The 17,017-nt window shown below is 42.7% G+C and overlaps 1 protein-coding gene across 1 annotated transcript in view; it reads right to left on the reverse strand.

The window, feature by feature from the left end:
- The window catches only part of Upp2 (uridine phosphorylase 2), a 35,849-nt gene that overhangs the window by 14,218 nt on the left and 4,614 nt on the right, over positions 1-17,017 (reverse strand). The window contains exons 2-4 of the mRNA XM_038337760.1: positions 13,532-13,649; positions 5,904-6,062; positions 3,480-3,594 (exon numbers count right to left, since the gene is read on the reverse strand). Of these exons, the coding sequence (XP_038193688.1) occupies positions 3,480-3,594; positions 5,904-6,062; positions 13,532-13,649 (392 nt within the window). The remainder of the gene's footprint in view (positions 1-3,479; positions 3,595-5,903; positions 6,063-13,531; positions 13,650-17,017) is intronic.

The raw sequence follows: 17,017 nt of genomic DNA on the forward strand, positions 1-17,017 counted from the left end.
GTGGGGTTTAGATTTCAAGACAAACATGACTCTTAGATGTGCAAATTAGTGCCAGCCTTCGGGCTCAAATTTGAATAAATTAGGTCAGGAATAACGTAAGTGAGCCTGCCAGCAAGTAGCTTTCACAAAGTGATGTGACTGCTTGATATTTAATCTCCCTGCAGACTCCTCGATTACTATGATTTCTTGGCAGCTCTCTCCACTCTTCCTTCAGATGCTCTTCACATAGCCTCCATTTCCTCCCGGGCTCCATGCAAATTAGGCCTCTTGGCTGACCTTCCCTTGCTGCAAAGCCTGCCTTGCTCAAGGGGCCTGGACCCACGGAGATGCCATTTTCTGTCAACTCCTCCTCTCCCTGCCTGGGTGTGTTCTTCCTCTCCCGACTCCCTTTCTTTACACTGATGCCAGCGTTCCTCAGCTGCCATCCGGAGTCACTCCTGTCCAAAAGTCTGAGCCATGGGAGGGCTAACCAATGAAACAAGCATAACTAAATCAAAGGAGCAAATATAGGTTACGGTGAGCTTCCTGGGGTGTTCCAGGACCCACCTTTTGATTTGCCCTGATCTCTGCTGATAACCTGGGGAAGAAGGTGTATCTCGATGGTACCCTGGGCAGCCTCTCTCTGAACACTCATCACACTGTTTATAGTCATTTGTTTGTCTAGCTCTCTAGTGGAAGAATACGAGGTGTATCAAGTTAAAAAACAGTGCCAGGTTGTTGCCCTCTCCCCAGGTCTGGTGCTGTGACTATCACATCATTAGTATTCGGTAGAAATGTGGTCAGCGAGCACATGCTGCTGTAAAGATGCTACACAACACAGGTCCGCAAACTCTGGTCCACAGGCCACTTGCCACTGTCTTAGTAAATGAAGCTTTGTTGCAGCATGACCGCGCATTCATTCACATACTGTCCTTGCTATTTCTGAGCTATGATGTGGCATTGAGAACTAGCAACAGAAAGAGCATAGTGTGCAAAGCCCAGAACTTTTACTATCTGGCACTTTACAGAAAATGCTTTAGCAACCCTGGATACGGACTACAGACACATCCTGGTTTAGGATAAATTCCAATATGCCAAACTAGAGTTAATTACAGAATACTTTAAATTTCCACCTAGACACCCAAGACGACTGTCTTGTTTAATTTCTGTTGTTGGAATACAACACCATGACAGAGAGACCAGGTTTATGTCGTTAACAGTTGTAGGTTATAATCCATCATTATGGGGAAGTTAAGGCAGGAAGTAGAAGCAGTCGATCTCCTCCACAGTCAAGAGCAAAAAAAAAAAAAAAAAAAAAAAAAAAAAAAAAATTTGAATGCACATGTACTTGCTTACTTGTGCTCAATTCCATTTCCCTCCTCTTACACAATTCAGGACCCCCTGCCTATGGTCACACCCACATCACTGAATTTAGTCAAGACATTCTCCAAACAGATACACCCACAGGCCGACCCAAGGTAGACAATGCTTCTGAGACTCTCACCAAAGGATGCTAGGTGTGTCAAGTCGACAGAGGAAGCTACATCACAGTAGCCTCTGAAGATATAGCTCTGTTAGGTAAGATGCATTTTAAGTCAGCCAAAAATAAGGGACTGCTTACATTGTTGAGAATGTCCTGAGATGCTGAAAATGTGTTTTCTTTACACTGCCGTGACACATAGATTCATCAAAGAAGCATTGATAGCATTTTTGTCTAAAAAAATGCACTTTAATTGCTTATATTTCCCTTATCAAAGTATTTTCTCAGTTAAGAAACTGATGTCAGCAAAAGAATAAGTAGTATCTATATTTTCCATCTTCAAATACAGTTTTGCTTCAAACAAAACAAATGAGCTTGTCTTAGTTATAGCATTAGTAATGAAGATGCAACTCTGAAATGAATTAGCTGTTTCCATCAGTATAACAGTTTAATTTGCTTCTGTTGACAGGCCTCCATCACGCTATCTTGTTGTCGTATGTACTATGTTATCATGAAAGACAAGACCATGATCATGATTTGGATGGTCACTAGAGTGACTCATCATATCACTGGAGACTCGTTCATATCAAGTGACAATTGCAGCAGTCAGGAGAACAGAATGTGTATCTGTGACCTTAGAAGGCAAATTAGTGTATCCCACAAATGAAGAATTACAAACCAAGAATTACGGTAACCATGTCTTTCCCAGGCATGCTGTTCCCTGAAACTGATTATTTGGGATGCTGTTGGGAAAACCACCATCTAGAAGGATGTCTGATCAACACTGGAAGCTTATATTCTCCATTTCCATTTAAAAGACGACCCAAAAATGTTTGTTTTTTTTTTTTCTTGGTTTGTTTGCCCACATATGCGGGGCTTTGCCTGGCTTTGTTCTCAGATTATAGCTCTGGAAAGGCTGTGGTTCTTTTTAACTTGCTTGATCTTAGCGAGTGCCGTCTGTGACACATGCCACTTCTCTGATCCTTTGAAGATTTTTGAGAGCTCCTCTCACTCCAAAATGCTTACTTGAGCAACGCAAAGGGATTTGTCTTTTAAAAGCTCACTCCCTATTATGTAACCATGTAGTCCCTGCCACTCCGTCAGCCAACCTTCCCATTGAGAATGGCGTGTCTGCATTTGCATGTAGTGACATGGTCAAATGACACCCTGAAAGATCTACTCCCTAAGAAACGATAGAAGCAAGACAGGGAGTCTCTTGGAAGAACTTAGGTAGCCAGAGACTTTCCCTAGCAGGCCGCATGATCCTTTTTGCTATGCAGTCTAGTAAAAGACACAACCAAGCAAAGAGCAGCAGTGATCACCAAGAAGAGCCAAAAGCAGCATGTTGCTAGTCGCTAGTTGCTAGAAGGTCTGATACTTAGTAGACAAAACAGGCAAAAATCCATGCAGTTTTCTTGACCTGAACACCCTCATTCCTGTTAGATAAAATTTCTCAGGCTCGAAGCCAGCTCTTTCCATGTGCTGAAAAGTTTTTGTCAACTTGACTCAAACTAAAGTCACCTGAGAAAAGGGAGCCTCAACCGAGGACTGGCCTCCGGAAGAATGGCCTAACAGCATTCCGTCTTGCCTTGACTTTCCTCAATGACAGACTGTGCTCTGTAGCCGTAGAACCCCATCCTCTGTCATCCCCATGTTGATTTTGATCAAAGTCTTTTATCACAGCAACAAAGGAACAAACTAGAACATACCATAAACCATACTTTCTAATAATTCCACTTTTTTTATGTGAACGAAAGTGGAATTACAAGTACACACACACATACACACACATGAGAGAGAGAGAGAGAGAGAGAGAGAGAGAGAGAGAGAAAGAGGGAGAGAGAGAGAGAGAGAGAGAGAGAGAGAGAGAAATGAGGGGGAGAAGAGGAGTTAAATCCTTTAGTACTTTGCAACTTGTCTGGATTTCTGTTGGGCTCTATGTATGTTGTTATTCTGTGGATTAACACAGAGATGTACGAAGAATTGCTCAGTTTTAATGGTAGAAAACAGTCCATCTCACCAATTCCCCCTGACGTTCCGATTCGGATGATGGTAACGTCACAGCAGCGCGCATGGTGGAGTAACTTGATGAGTTCGTGGAGCATGATAGAAATGGAGGGGATGCCCATCCCGTGCTGTTGAGAGAGGGGAGAGTCGTTACACATCTCACACACGCAGAAGTGAGCAGGACGTATTTTTTCTTCCTTGTAAGGTAACAGCCCTTGTATAAATTTACATAATCATTAAGACTGTGCCCATGCTGGGGAAAACCCAAGTCATCTCTAAGTGATGCCTGCGTGGCACGCTGATGGATGTGTCCATCTGTGAGGACTTGAGAGAGACATCCTACTGCCAGTTAAACTGGCGAGAACGGAGGTGGGAGGGCAGAGTACAGGTGTGCCAGGGCAGGTCAGCTTTCGTCTCCCTATGAGGCTCTTGTCAACGAACTTATGTGAAGAGCCTCCCTCTTCATACACAGTTGACATGGAACTGAAAAGACATAACTTTGGCTGCCATTTCGCCAGTCTTACGTCACCCTAGCCAGTGGAAAGAAACAAACGTTGTTGTTCAAATGTAGCCTCAACTGTTTGCTGTTAATTCCATGTGAGTTCAGAAGGACTTTAAGGGAGAAATATGGCTTCAGTTCCTACTCTCCTGTGGGATAACCCTTCTGTACGCTGAGTTCATATACATATATGCTGTACACTGTATATGTTGATCTCATCAGCTGATAATGAAAGCTACTTTGGCCTACAGCAAGGCAGAATATAAGCTAGGTAGGGAAGCCAAACTGAAGACAGGGAGAAAGAAGCAGACTGGTAAAAGCCACAGCTATGTGGTAATATATAGATGAATAGAAATGGGTTAATTTAAATGTAAGAGCTAGTTATTAATAAGCCTGAACTATAGGCCAAACATTCTGTAATTTATATTAAGCCCCTGAGTGATCATTTAGAAGCAGTTGCGGGATGGGGAGGGACAGAGAAACCTCTGTTTATACCACTCAAGAGTTTGAAGCTCTTATGCCAAACTTATGAATCAGTTTAAATTGCCATGGATCATGACCACAGCCTAGTTTAACTTAGCATTTATGTCAAAACAATCACAGACACCAGACTAAGGGGTCAGTTAACACAGGCTAGAGGATTTAGTGATTTCCGGTGGTTCTGTTACATCTAACAAATCTTCAGAAAGACCTTCCATGCTGTAAGTTGTAGAAACTGGAGTTGAGTTTCAGTAGTGGCTATTGCACTTTTAACATGATGGCAAAATATTGACCCACGGCCGTAGAGACTTTGGAAAAACACTAGAGCTTTGGTCATGATGTCCTCAACCTGAGCTCCCTCTCCTTCCCTTTATCAAAAATATTAAACTGTGGAAACCAGGGGCCTCTGGGGTCACCATTCCTGCCCCCCATTCAATATGCCCTGATTTCTAAAAACTTAGTAAGCCTCTTGGATCCAGGAATCAAATGTGTATTGATCTGTGTATTCAAGATTGACAAGTTTGGGGCTTTGGCACTGGCTCTGCAATGGATTAATAAACTACCATTTGCTGCAACAGTAAAGTAGAGGATGAGCTATTGTTTTATCTCTTAGGTTCTTCTAAATGAGCCATTTGTTAACCTAGGCTCAGAACTTATGTTTCAGTGATAAAATTATAAATAGACTCATGTGTTTCTCTTAAAATCTCTCTCTCTCTCTCTCTCTCTCTCTCTCTCTCTCTCTCTCTCTCTCATTACTTTGCAAATCTCATTCTGCCTTCACTTTGTCTTTAGACAAACTGTGTCCAGAGCAGCTATCAGGTTCTGGAGAGGAGAGCATGCCACACGAGCTCTGTGGAAATGCACTTGCAGCTTCTTAGCAAGCTCATTCATGTTAAGTTCTTTTTTTTTTTTTTTTTTTTTTTTTTTTTTTTTGGTTTTTCGAGACAGGGTTTCTCTGCAGCTTTCTTAGAGCCTGTCCTGGAACTAGCTCTTGTAGACCAGGCTGGCCTCGAACTCACAGAGATCCGCCTGCCTCTGCCTCCCGAGTGCTGGAATTAAAGGCGTGCGCCACCACCGCCCGGCTCATGTTAAGTTCTAACGATACCGAGAATTGGCCTCTATGAAAAATTCAGTGTTCCTAAAGCTGGATAAAGGACAGAGGAAGGAAAACGGCTGGAGAGGGAAGCATGTTGATCAATTAAGAATAGAAAGATGCATGAGCCTTGAAGACCATTGTCCTTGCCTCAAACAGTTAAGTAGTAAGTTAAGTGTAAAGGTAGTGGTGACCCTGCAAGCTTTGCCCTGCCCTGAAAACCTTTTTCACTGTGTCAGCCTCTTCGCTTGTATTCCTTGCATGGGTGAAGGCAAGGCAGAGTTGGGGGAGAGCTGTATTCGGAAGGTCCCAGCTTGGGCTCCAGCCTGCAAGGGCTGGCTGGCCTGCAGCTTTCCCGTGCTTACACTGATGGAGAGCACAGGGCCGGTCTTGAACATGCAGTATCTATCTGTACCCGCGCAGATGTCTTCAATGTCGTCTCCATCTCCCTCCAGCTGGAGTTCCTTGTGCATAAACTGTGCAAACGCTTTCATTCTGTTGGGGCTCCCGCCGACACAGACGAACTGTCAAGAAGAAGCAAAAGGAATCTGTCAAGGTCACTCTGATAAGAGCAAGGGTCAACATTCAGTTCTGGTGTTTTTACTTTGTTGTACAGTGAATTTACTTCTAAGCAAGGGCAGAGGTTCTGGGTTGTGTTCAAAATTTGGCTCATTTACATCATTAGCCTGAAAGAAGGCAACTACGTGCAATGAATTATGTACTGGCCTAGTGAAGAAAATCCTAAGTGCTGGCATTGTTCAAGGACGTATTTCCTGGTGTTTTTGTTTATAGTAGCATCAGCTCGGCATTGTCATCGATATAATCACTGCAGTGGTGGTGGGCACTCAGAGGACAGATGTTTAGTGTCAAGAGGACGTGGACCGTAACCAGGGGAAAATAAAAGGACAGATGCCAGTTTTACTGTTTTCTGATGGTCTGTCCTGACAAGAGACTTTGACTTTAAATGTACTGTGATAACTTCGGGCTTGACAGGACTCATCTCAAGGCCTTTCTGCTCTTTACTGAGAAAAACTCGTCATGGAGCAGGGCTTGTCATTGTTAAGATCAGAAGTTGACTACAGGGTTTCATCCAGGCCACTAATTTGGTTTTTTGTATTGTCTGATTTGGGGGTAGATGTTGCAGTCAAAGGTTGTCATATCTATTAGAATATGGTCATCTTTGGCAGTTAGCCGTGGTCATACATGCCTACACCCAGCTGCATAGTGCATTTGACCAGACTGGAACACATTATAAGACCCTATACCAAAAATAAATTGTAATTGCTCATTCCACAAGTTGTTAGGGATACACCAACCCCAAAGACAGAAGAATGTGCCAGAGAGAGGGAGCAGAGCGGCCTGCCTCAGGCCTGCATGAGAAGGCAACCGGGTGAATTCTAGGCAGGTGTCAGAAACAGAGGTCGGGAGGAAGCAGAGCACACAGACCCTGTTGGGCAGAAAACCGCTTAGCAACAAAACCACAGGCCATGGTGCTAGTGTGGTGTGATGTAGCGTAGGAGATGTGGTGTGTGTGGTATGGTGTATGAGGTGTGTATATGTGGTGTGGTGTATGAGGTGTGTATATGTGGTGTGTGTATGAGCTGTGTATATATGGTGTGTGTATGAGGTATGGTGTGTGAAGTTTGGTGTGAGAGTTGTGGTGTATATGTCGTGTGGCATACACAGTGTGGTGTATGGGGTGAAGCCCAGAGAGCAGATGCTGTGGAATGCTGGGAAGCCGCCATTTGAACGTAGTAGGCAAAACTGGTTTATCCCTGATTAAGTAACTTGCTCAGGGACACATGAAACCACCATGGTCAGAGCTCTCAGGCTTAATCAGGCTGAAGTGGGCTTGAATATGAAAAGGTGCATGCATAGATCCTGGCACCTTCTCGGTGATCACAAAAGTGGACTTCTCCTTTGAAGATCAGGCAACACTGCCCAGGCCTGCCCTTTGAGCTCACATCTCTCTACTGTAGGATTCAGGAAAAATGAAGCTGACTTGAGCTTTCTGGAACAGAGAAAGCTATTTCGTGGTGCCTGGCTGATGTGGGTAGCACTGGCAGAGGAGCCAAGGAAGGCTAGTAAGGGCCTTCACAGGGATGTCTGAAGAATTCCTGTGGTTGTAGAGTGGGCACCCCTCATGCAAAAGATCAACACAAGTATTGGGTGGTCTGTTTGTGTGATGCATCCTGCTTCCACTTCACAGTAATTACTGGGCAGCATACAGTCATTCTCCATCACAAGACATAACTATTCCTCTGGCACTCTGCTTGTCATCTACCCTCACTGATATCCTTTCTGGAATGTCGTAGGAGTTTTTCTGGCAGGACCTTAGGGTAGTAATGAACAATGGGAGTCAGTCACCAAGGCTACGGACAATAGAGCAAGGTAGGCCATTGCTTAAGGTGAGCTCCAATTACTTACTATAGATTATTTGTGGACTTTGCCCCTTTCTTGCTATAAGTAGTTAAGCACCTTCTTACTATGAGGAAGTCAAATTCTAAGTACAAGGAGGTCCCTTTTTATAGACAAAAATACAGTAGTTTGAAAAGAACTCCACTGCGTGGGGCCAGTACATCTGAATTACAACGGTTCAGATTGACCATAAAACCAAAACAGATGTTAGAATAGTTTGCAGTGTGGGTTCTGCTTTGAACTGTAGTCATTGCAGGAATCAACAGGAACGTCTGCATATTTCTCGAGACATAAAGATGACAAGCGTGGACAGGAGCAATCTAGTTCCTGACGCTGACTCCTAAATCAGACTCACTAAGCATCACCTGCAGACACAATTGCCAGTCTGGCTGCTTTAATGAGGAGTGACGTCCCGCTGAAGACCACCAGCCAACTTTGGTCTCCAGTGCCACTGACTGTGACTTATGTTCCAAACCAAATGATCTTTGTCCAAAAGATTTGATTTCTCAAAGTAGGTAGAAACACACTGGGCGGGAATAAAAGTATGCTCAGGACTTTGCCTGGTGATTTCCAGAACAGACTCACCTTCCAACATTCCCAGGTGCTTAGATGATTTTGCCAGGTTGCATTAATTTAGGGCATAAATACAGCTTATCTATTCTCTGTATTAAGAAGGCCTCTAAACATTTTGAATGCATATTGTGAAGTATTATGAAGCAATGATTTTCCTTGTTACTTAAAATTCTGAAGACACCATGCATTTCAGAAGCACGGCCCAGAGCCTCCTGATCTGGGAATGATCTGAATGGCCCCTACCTGAAGATGAGCTTTCCTGGGATCAGAAGGCATTATACAAACTTGTAAAGGAGGGGGCCAACAAGAAATCATTCCTAGCTATGATACCTGGGAAGCACATCAATGACCAGGGTGGCATGGTAACTTTAAGAGTGAAGTAGTGTCACGCATGCCTTGGTAGTGACCAACAGCTCTTTAATTGGACTTAGGACTCACTAGACAAGAAGGAAGGTCCTGGAAACCTAGCTAACTAGTCAGAGCTAGGAAAGTCATGGTCACTGGAGGAGAATCTACAAACGCTACTTTACTAAACCAGCATGATCTCTAACAACGATCTCCAAACATTTGCCCTTATGGCCATAGGTAAGTGTCGTCTTTACCCCTCATCAAGAAAACTTCTTTTTGCATCAGATGGGGAACACTATAGAGAACCACAGCCAGTCAAAACGCAGAGCTGTGGAGCCCAGTCCCAGTGGATACATCTTCAAAGCATTCCTGTACCTAAGGCTCCGGGAACGTTGAGGAATAGGTGATGTAAAAACTGTTAGTGCCAGAGGACCAGGGAGTTCGTTGGGAGACTGTATCCCCTATAAAACCAGAAGCTGCTCTCATATGAAGTCTCACCTACCCAAATGTGAGGAGAGCAAGGACGATGCTAATGGGCATGCAAACGTGGGTGGAGAGAAACCTCAATCCGACACAGAGAACGGTAGGCAGCTGAGGAAAGCTGGGAGCAGGAGAGGTGTTTTTCCCTGGGGAAGAGTACCAAATGGTTTGCTAGTGCCAAATAATCAGCCCTGAAAATGCATACAAACAACATTTTATGAACTGAACCAGACAATGTTTAAGAATACATATATATGTGTGTGTGCATGCAATATGAATTAATGAAAAAAGAGGTCATGAAATTGAAGGAGAATGGGGAGTGGAAAGGGTATATGGGAGAGTTTGGAGAGGAAAAGAAAGGGACAAATGTAATTATACTATAATCTAGAAATTAGAGATAAATTAAAATTTTTGGATGAATTATGGGGTGTAACAGTGATTTTATAAAAGACACCTGTAAAGACATGATAAGATATGTATTTAGATATTGAATCTGAAAAGCATCTTTCTAGCACCTCTGCCACAGTTTTCAAGAGATTCCATCTCAAAAAAAAAAGAGAGAGATTCCATCTCTGGTGAGTATGGCAGGGACTGATGAGTTGCATGCCAAGACTCTTCCCTTTGCTTCCTGGGTTCACAGTTAATGTTGACGTCCCAGGTGGGGAGGACATATGCCCGAGTTCCAGCCACTAGAATATGAGCAGAATTGAAGTGCTCCATTTCCAGGCTCGTGCAGGCATGCACCCTACCCCCATCCCACGAGGAGGGCATATACATAACTTCCGTCATCTGCAGCATGGGACCAGCCAGGGACCAGTCTTGGCACCTCCACTCGACCTGCTCAGCCACCAACCAGGCACACCTGCTTTATGCTTGTTCTGAATTAAAGATCAATTTACATTGTATTAGGCCACTGAGACTACATAGTACCATGTAGGAAAATCCATCAAAATATGGGGAAGATATGAAGGAAAATCACTGAGATTTGTTTTTTTCCTTTTCATTTTTTTGTTTGTTTAAGACAGGACCCCATGTATTACTGGTTGGTTTTGGACTCACTATGTAGGCAAGGCCAGGCTTGAACTCCTGACCCTCATGCCTAAATCTCCCATGTGTTTTGATTGAAAGCATGCACCACCAAACCTAGTCCTTTCAGATTTTAATGTGCCTCCATTCAGATTTAAATGGAATACCCTACCATCTTCTCTCCCTTCGAAGTTAGTATTGATACTAATTATTACCATTTTTTTTGAGGAATAAGGTTGAATTTTCAGGTATTGGCGGGTATGCCCTTGCTTTGTAGTCAGAATTGCTGACCTGAGACTTAAGGGAGTCAAGAAATCAAACCTACAATGTTCTCAACCTGACATAAGAGAGTGCTGGATGAAGGTACATTTCTGAGGGCAGAATCTGGAAGAAGAAAGCCGATTTTATCTTCTGCTCCCAACATCCTGTTTTGTTCTGATTATAATTCTGTTCTGATCCTACATCTAAACACACTTTTTGCCTCCTATCCATCAAAATGGGGTTATGATTGGGGTTGCTCTTTAAAGAAACAAACCTATTTGAAATGGAGCATGTCTGTTATCCATCTGACTGTACTGGTGTGGGAGTAGCTAAGTGGTTCTGAGAAACAGTGTGGCTAAAGGGCTGATGGGAATCCAGCCAGGTAGAAAAGTGGGAACAAGATGTTCCAGTTTCCGGCGATGAGACCAACGGAGATGAGACCACACGCACTCATGTGTTCGTGCACATAACATGTGTGATTCTCATCTCTAAAACAAAGCCATCGATCCCATGTTTTACCAACAACTAAGAGAGTAGCAAATGCAGTGTTTTTTAAAAAAAAGCATATATAGGAAGAAACAAACTGTTTCATCGGGGAAACCTGGGTTTAACCTCAGCTTATTCACGTACTGGTTGTATTGTGCCTCCCATAGATAGATAAATATAACAAGTGGGTTTTTTATTTTGTTTTTCCCTGAGACAGGGTTTCTCTGTGTGACAGCTCTGGCAGTCCTGGAACTCACTCTCTAGACCAGGCTGGCCTCAAACTCATGGAAATAACAGGTGTGTTTTAACACCACCTATACATTGATCCCTAGTGTCCTCCTCTGTATAGAGAAGGTAATATCTAGTTTCTAATGTAATCAAAGCCAGACTTTAACTCCTGACCCTCCTGTCTACACATCCCATGTGTTTTGAGTACAGGCACATAGGTAGAAGAAAGGAAGAGGGGACTGGGTAGGAGATCTATCTATCTATCTATCTATCTATCTATCTATCTATCTATCTATCTATCAGGTCACGCTGTATCAAAACACCTCCTAGCTTAATGTATTAAATACAGTGTGCCTTCATTTGTTAATTAGGCCAATTCTTCTATTCCTATCAGTCATCCTCATATAAAAGTCTTGGATAAATCACAGTGAGGCATGACCCTCACACCTAACATATGAATTCGGGTTCAGTCTAGTTAATGAGCACCAAAGTTGACTTGATCAAAGATTCCTGGAGCCTCAATATTAGACTGGACATATGTGACAGAGGTTGTATTAAAAAGACTAAGCAGAGGAGGGAGGTTGGCTGCACAAGGGCAGGGAGCTGCATCCTGGAGAGGAGTGGGGACACAGGCTGCGCTGGTGCCTGGAGACCCAGCCACACTAACTGCTCCTTTAGAGATGGAGGGAGGAGGCACTGAGCACCGGCAATGGACAACTTAGTTGTACTTGCTTCCTTCTTCCACCTTCCTTTCGTCTTCTACTTGAACTCACCCTCTTTATCTCTTTTCCCATACCCATTCCCCTTTTAAATTTTGGGGATTCTGATCTCATAACTCAGAATCCACCTGGTACAATGAATAAAATCCCAGGGAACTGGGCTTAGAAGAACATGGTCTAAGTACCAGGGCTGCCCACTCGCGAGTAACTTTAACCTCCTCTGAGTTCATTCCCTTTGACCATTTCTGTGAATCATCCTAAACTAATATACCTACATGTGAAAAACCTTACAAGAAATAATATCCACCCGAGTCCTGTTTCTAATCAGAAACATTTACTACAAAAGTTAGTAATAGTTTATATAACTTATGACATGTCTCTTGACCCCATGAGCAATGGATTTCAAACAAAACAAAATAATATGGGAAATAGTAATAACATAACATTAAACAAAAGTCTATACGATGACAAAAATAGAGTCTCACTTATCCCAGGCTGGCCCTGAACTTGCTATATAACCAAAGATGACCTGGAGTGTCAACCTCTGATCCTCCTGCCTCAGCCTCCCAAATTCTGGGCATACAGGCCTTCACCACTACACCAGTCTAAGCCCTCAGTCTAAAAACATTTTAACATTTTTTCATTAAAAACTAGATGCTAAGTAGATATGCTCAAGCATGTTGCACATTATATATTGTAAGAAAGTGTCCTTAGGTAACCTAGTGCCATGTAAAATAAAAATATGCTAATAGAAAAATGTAAAGGAATGAATAAATGAAATGGAAGAAAAGAAAGTGGGCAGATGGTGTCCTGGTCTAGAAAGTAGGATTATAAGGTATATTTTTAAAAGCAGAATTTCTTTCCTATGTTTTCCTGATTTTAAATAAGGAGCAAGAATTGCTTTTACAATTTATGTATAAGATAAAAATAAGTAACATAGTAATACAATTCTCTCACTACTATTCCATAAGCAACTTCCTCATGAATATTTCTTACAAGGTAGTAAAAATCTTAACGATACAAAATACAGACAATGGTCATTCTCAGTAAGAGATTAATAGAGCTTTGTTAGTCTTGAATTCTTTTATGATTTAGTAAGATGAGAGTTAGTGATGTTCAGTAATAAACATAGATGTTAAGTTTTGAACTGAATCTGTTAAGACATAATGAATTCTGAATACCCAACAGCATTGTCAATAAAATTATATTTATCTCTAGGGAACAGAGTGGCCAAGTAATCATGTTTGCATTGGATTTAGTTTGGAAGCCTTTATGTCTTATTGGAGTGAAAATGATTGTTCATGATGTTCACGTTCTAAATTAGGGTGGCTTCATGTGCTCTTGGGACCTCTGACATGTCTTTAGGCAAGGCTGTGGAGTTTATTTTAGGGAAAATAATAAAGAAAAAATTGCAAAGGAAATAGTCATTTTTCTGACATTCAAAATCCTTTTACCTTTACATCCCCAAACATTGCTGGAAGGTTGTGTGTTTTGGTTCCTAAATCCAAGTGGTAGAGGATGTCTTCATCCATAGCATCCAGGTAAGGATTCTTAACATATACAGATCTTTTTCTAGGGAAAAAACATACATACACAGAGATGATGTAAAGACATATGGAGAGAAAGCACAACCGAGACAGAATAACTGGCTATTCCTGTAATCACCACTAACAGAGCTACTACACATAAACCTCTCAGTTAAATCTGATATACAGTGAATAATGTTTGTTTTACAATTATTGTGTACCATACTTAGAACTAAGTATAAAAACTATATCATACCAGAATACTGATAAAATAAACACATTAGCTCAATACTATAACCAATCCATTAGATGTGTTGTGGAATAATCTTTCCATACACTGTGAAGATTTGTCAGTCTGATTAGTTTAATAAAAGCTGAATGGCCAACAGGGAGGTAGGATTTTCAGGCATACAGGACATTGGGAAAAAGAAGGAGGAGGAGGAAGAAGAGGAAGAGGAGGAGGAGGAGGCGGAGGAGGAGGAAGAGAAGGAGAAGAGTGGCCAGCCAGACGGAGAGGGAGCAAGACATGCTGGAGGACAAGAAATGCCACAAGTCACATGGCAACACATAGATAATAGAAATGGGTTAAGTTATAAGAGCCTTATGAACAAGCCTTAGTTATTGGCCGAGCTTTCATAGTTAATAATAAGTCTCGGTTTCGTAACTTGGAAGCTGACTGGTGGGACAGAAAAATCCACCTACAGGATGAATAATATTAATAACCCAGTTTACAAATGAAGACCCGGAGGCTCTTAGAAGCTGAGCACTCCCATGTAACCGGAAAATCTATAGGTGTTTCTATTCAGTTCATTATGTCCCTAGCTGTCATCCTCTCAGTATGAGGCTGCAGAATTTAGGGGCCTGGCTCTCAGACCACCTTTGTTCTAATGCCAAATCAACTGGACATGCACTTATTGTGCAAGCAGGCTCGCTATGTCCTCCCATTCTCTCATCTGTGACGTAGGAATGGTGAAAACTCTCACTTGGCAAGTTTGTGAGACCTAAATTTCATAATTATAAGATATTGGGATGTACAATGACAAAGTACTTAACCTTCATGCATCAACCCAGCACCATACACACAAACACACACATGCACACACACATACACACAGAGAGAGACAGAGACAGAGATACAGACACACACAGAAAGAGAAAGAAAGAGCCTATAAAAAGCCTTATGTGCAGTGATAGAATAAGTAACCATCATCATTATACTTGCGATATTATGAGGCTTTGCTGAGATCAAGGATTGGGAGGTGAATGCAGTGAGATTGAACAGGCTTTGGGGGAGTGTGAACTGGGGTACATCAGCAACAAAGAAAGGAGGACTAGCTACAGGCCTGGAGAAATACAAGTTGGTGAACCAAGAAGAGAAACACTTAAGAGGAAAGCTGAGGAAAAAATGGCTAAAGGACTTGGAGAAGGTGGGGTAACAGGAGAAAAGAGCTAATCTTAATAAACGCATAAAACAAAAATTTTAAATCTATCATCATAAGAAACACAAAATGTAGAAAAAGGAGGTGAGGTCAGATGAACCCTCAGCCAAGCATGGTGATGCTAACATTTATACCCAGCACTCAGAAGGCAGCAGAAACTGTTATCTGTGCATTTGAGGACAGCCTGATTTATATCGTGAGCTCCAGGCCAGCCAGGGCTACATAGTGAAACCATGTCTCAAAAAAAAAAAAATGCACAAACAAAATGTTTTTCTGTTTTGTTTTTTAGAAAGGCCCTTTAAGGTAGAAATGTCCAGTAGCATCCTTCCACTGGCAGCAGAAGAGTGTGAGAGGGGTGTGCAATGGAAAGACAGACTTGCCCTGGAGAGGGAACAATAGTGGGGTGGGGAGGCCTAGAAACCCATAGCTCCATTACCCAGGATGGTCCAGTGGCTCCTCATTCACCCTCACATCCTGGAGCCAACATCCTGCTCAAGGCCTGAACCCAGCACCCATTCTGCTCATGCATGGCTGCCAGACCCCTGCCCTTCCCCACTGTGTCCTGCAAGGCAGCACTGTGTGCTCCCATAACAGTGGACCGCGTGCTCCAGCGAGTACACCTCTCTGAATCTCCATTTCTGCACACTTCTTGACTTCCTCCGTTCCCTGGTGTGAATGCTGTGTCTGGGTGTACTTAGGGAAGCGATTTATGAATCCCGTGGTCTCGTTCATTTGCCAGCATTTCTTACAAGTAACCATGAAGAATTGCCTGGGTGGATCTTCTTTCAAAAATCCAGATTTAGATCTCTCTCTCTCTCTCTCTCTCTCTCTCTCTCTCTCTCTCTCTCTCTCTCTCTCTCTCTCTCTCTCTCCCCGTCTCTCCCTGTCTCTCTTTGTCTCTGTCTCTCTCTGTCTCTTTGTGTGTGTGTCTCTCTCCTCCGCCCTCCTGCCCCCATCTTTCCCTGTGTATACACATCACTATGACACTGATCTATGAGAACATGATGAGTATCTTTGCCTTTGAGAACCCTACCAGCCGTGCTGAACGTAGGACTTCCTTTCTCCCTAAAGCCCCTGATCCAGCCCCCATCCTTCCTTTCTCATTTGGCTAATGGATGTAATACAAGGCAGTGAGCTGCCTCTGCAGGTGGGAGATTAATTCAATCTAACTTAGATTTACAAAGCACACCCCTTACAGTCTTGGGTGACTTTATCATAATATATTTCTTCCATTATCAGTGGTAACAAAGTATCTGTCCCGTGCAAGGCATCTTACAAAGAATCATACGGAAATTCTTGAGAGCCCTGCTTGAAAATCCACTAAGGGGAACCACTAGTGACCTAGCTGAAATTAATTGGATGCTCAGAACGTATTTTTTTTGTTTAATTTCCGCTCTAAGCCTTTGCCCATGAACTGTTTTTCCCAGCTTCCTTTCATGACTCACTTATCAAAATCCTCCTCATTCCTTCAGGCCAGCTGGACCACATCTTCCAGGAGCGATTTCTAAGCAGCCGTTATCCCTAATCAATATCTTTCCCTCGCTATGTTCCTACCGCATCTATTTTGTGCTAAGGCTGTCAAAATACAGTTAATTTTCTGCCTCCTCGGAAAGATTGTAAATTCCTTGATGCGAACTGTCTAGTGCATCTTTCTTTAATCTCTAAGACGTTACAAATCCGACTTGTGAACCTAAATTTAACCGTTCAGAAAGTGGAACAAAATACTATTAGCTTTTTTTGTCCCCTCCTTAAAAACGTTAGAAGTAACAGGTTCTTAATTAGTTTGTGAATCATACCTCATTTGGGAAAAAAAAAAAAAAGAGGACTCCGTGGAGCTGCCTACTGTCCCGCAGGACAAGCTCCTGCATCAGAAGCGGGACAGTACCTCCTTGCTGCAGTTAGGAAGAGAAACTGGGCCTCTGCCCCCACCCTCACCTCCACCCTCACCCTATGCAGAGTGTACTGAGTGGAAGCT

This window comes from Arvicola amphibius, chromosome 7, assembly GCF_903992535.2.
Source record: "Arvicola amphibius chromosome 7, mArvAmp1.2, whole genome shotgun sequence".
NCBI classification, from domain to species: domain Eukaryota; kingdom Metazoa; phylum Chordata; class Mammalia; order Rodentia; family Cricetidae; genus Arvicola; species Arvicola amphibius.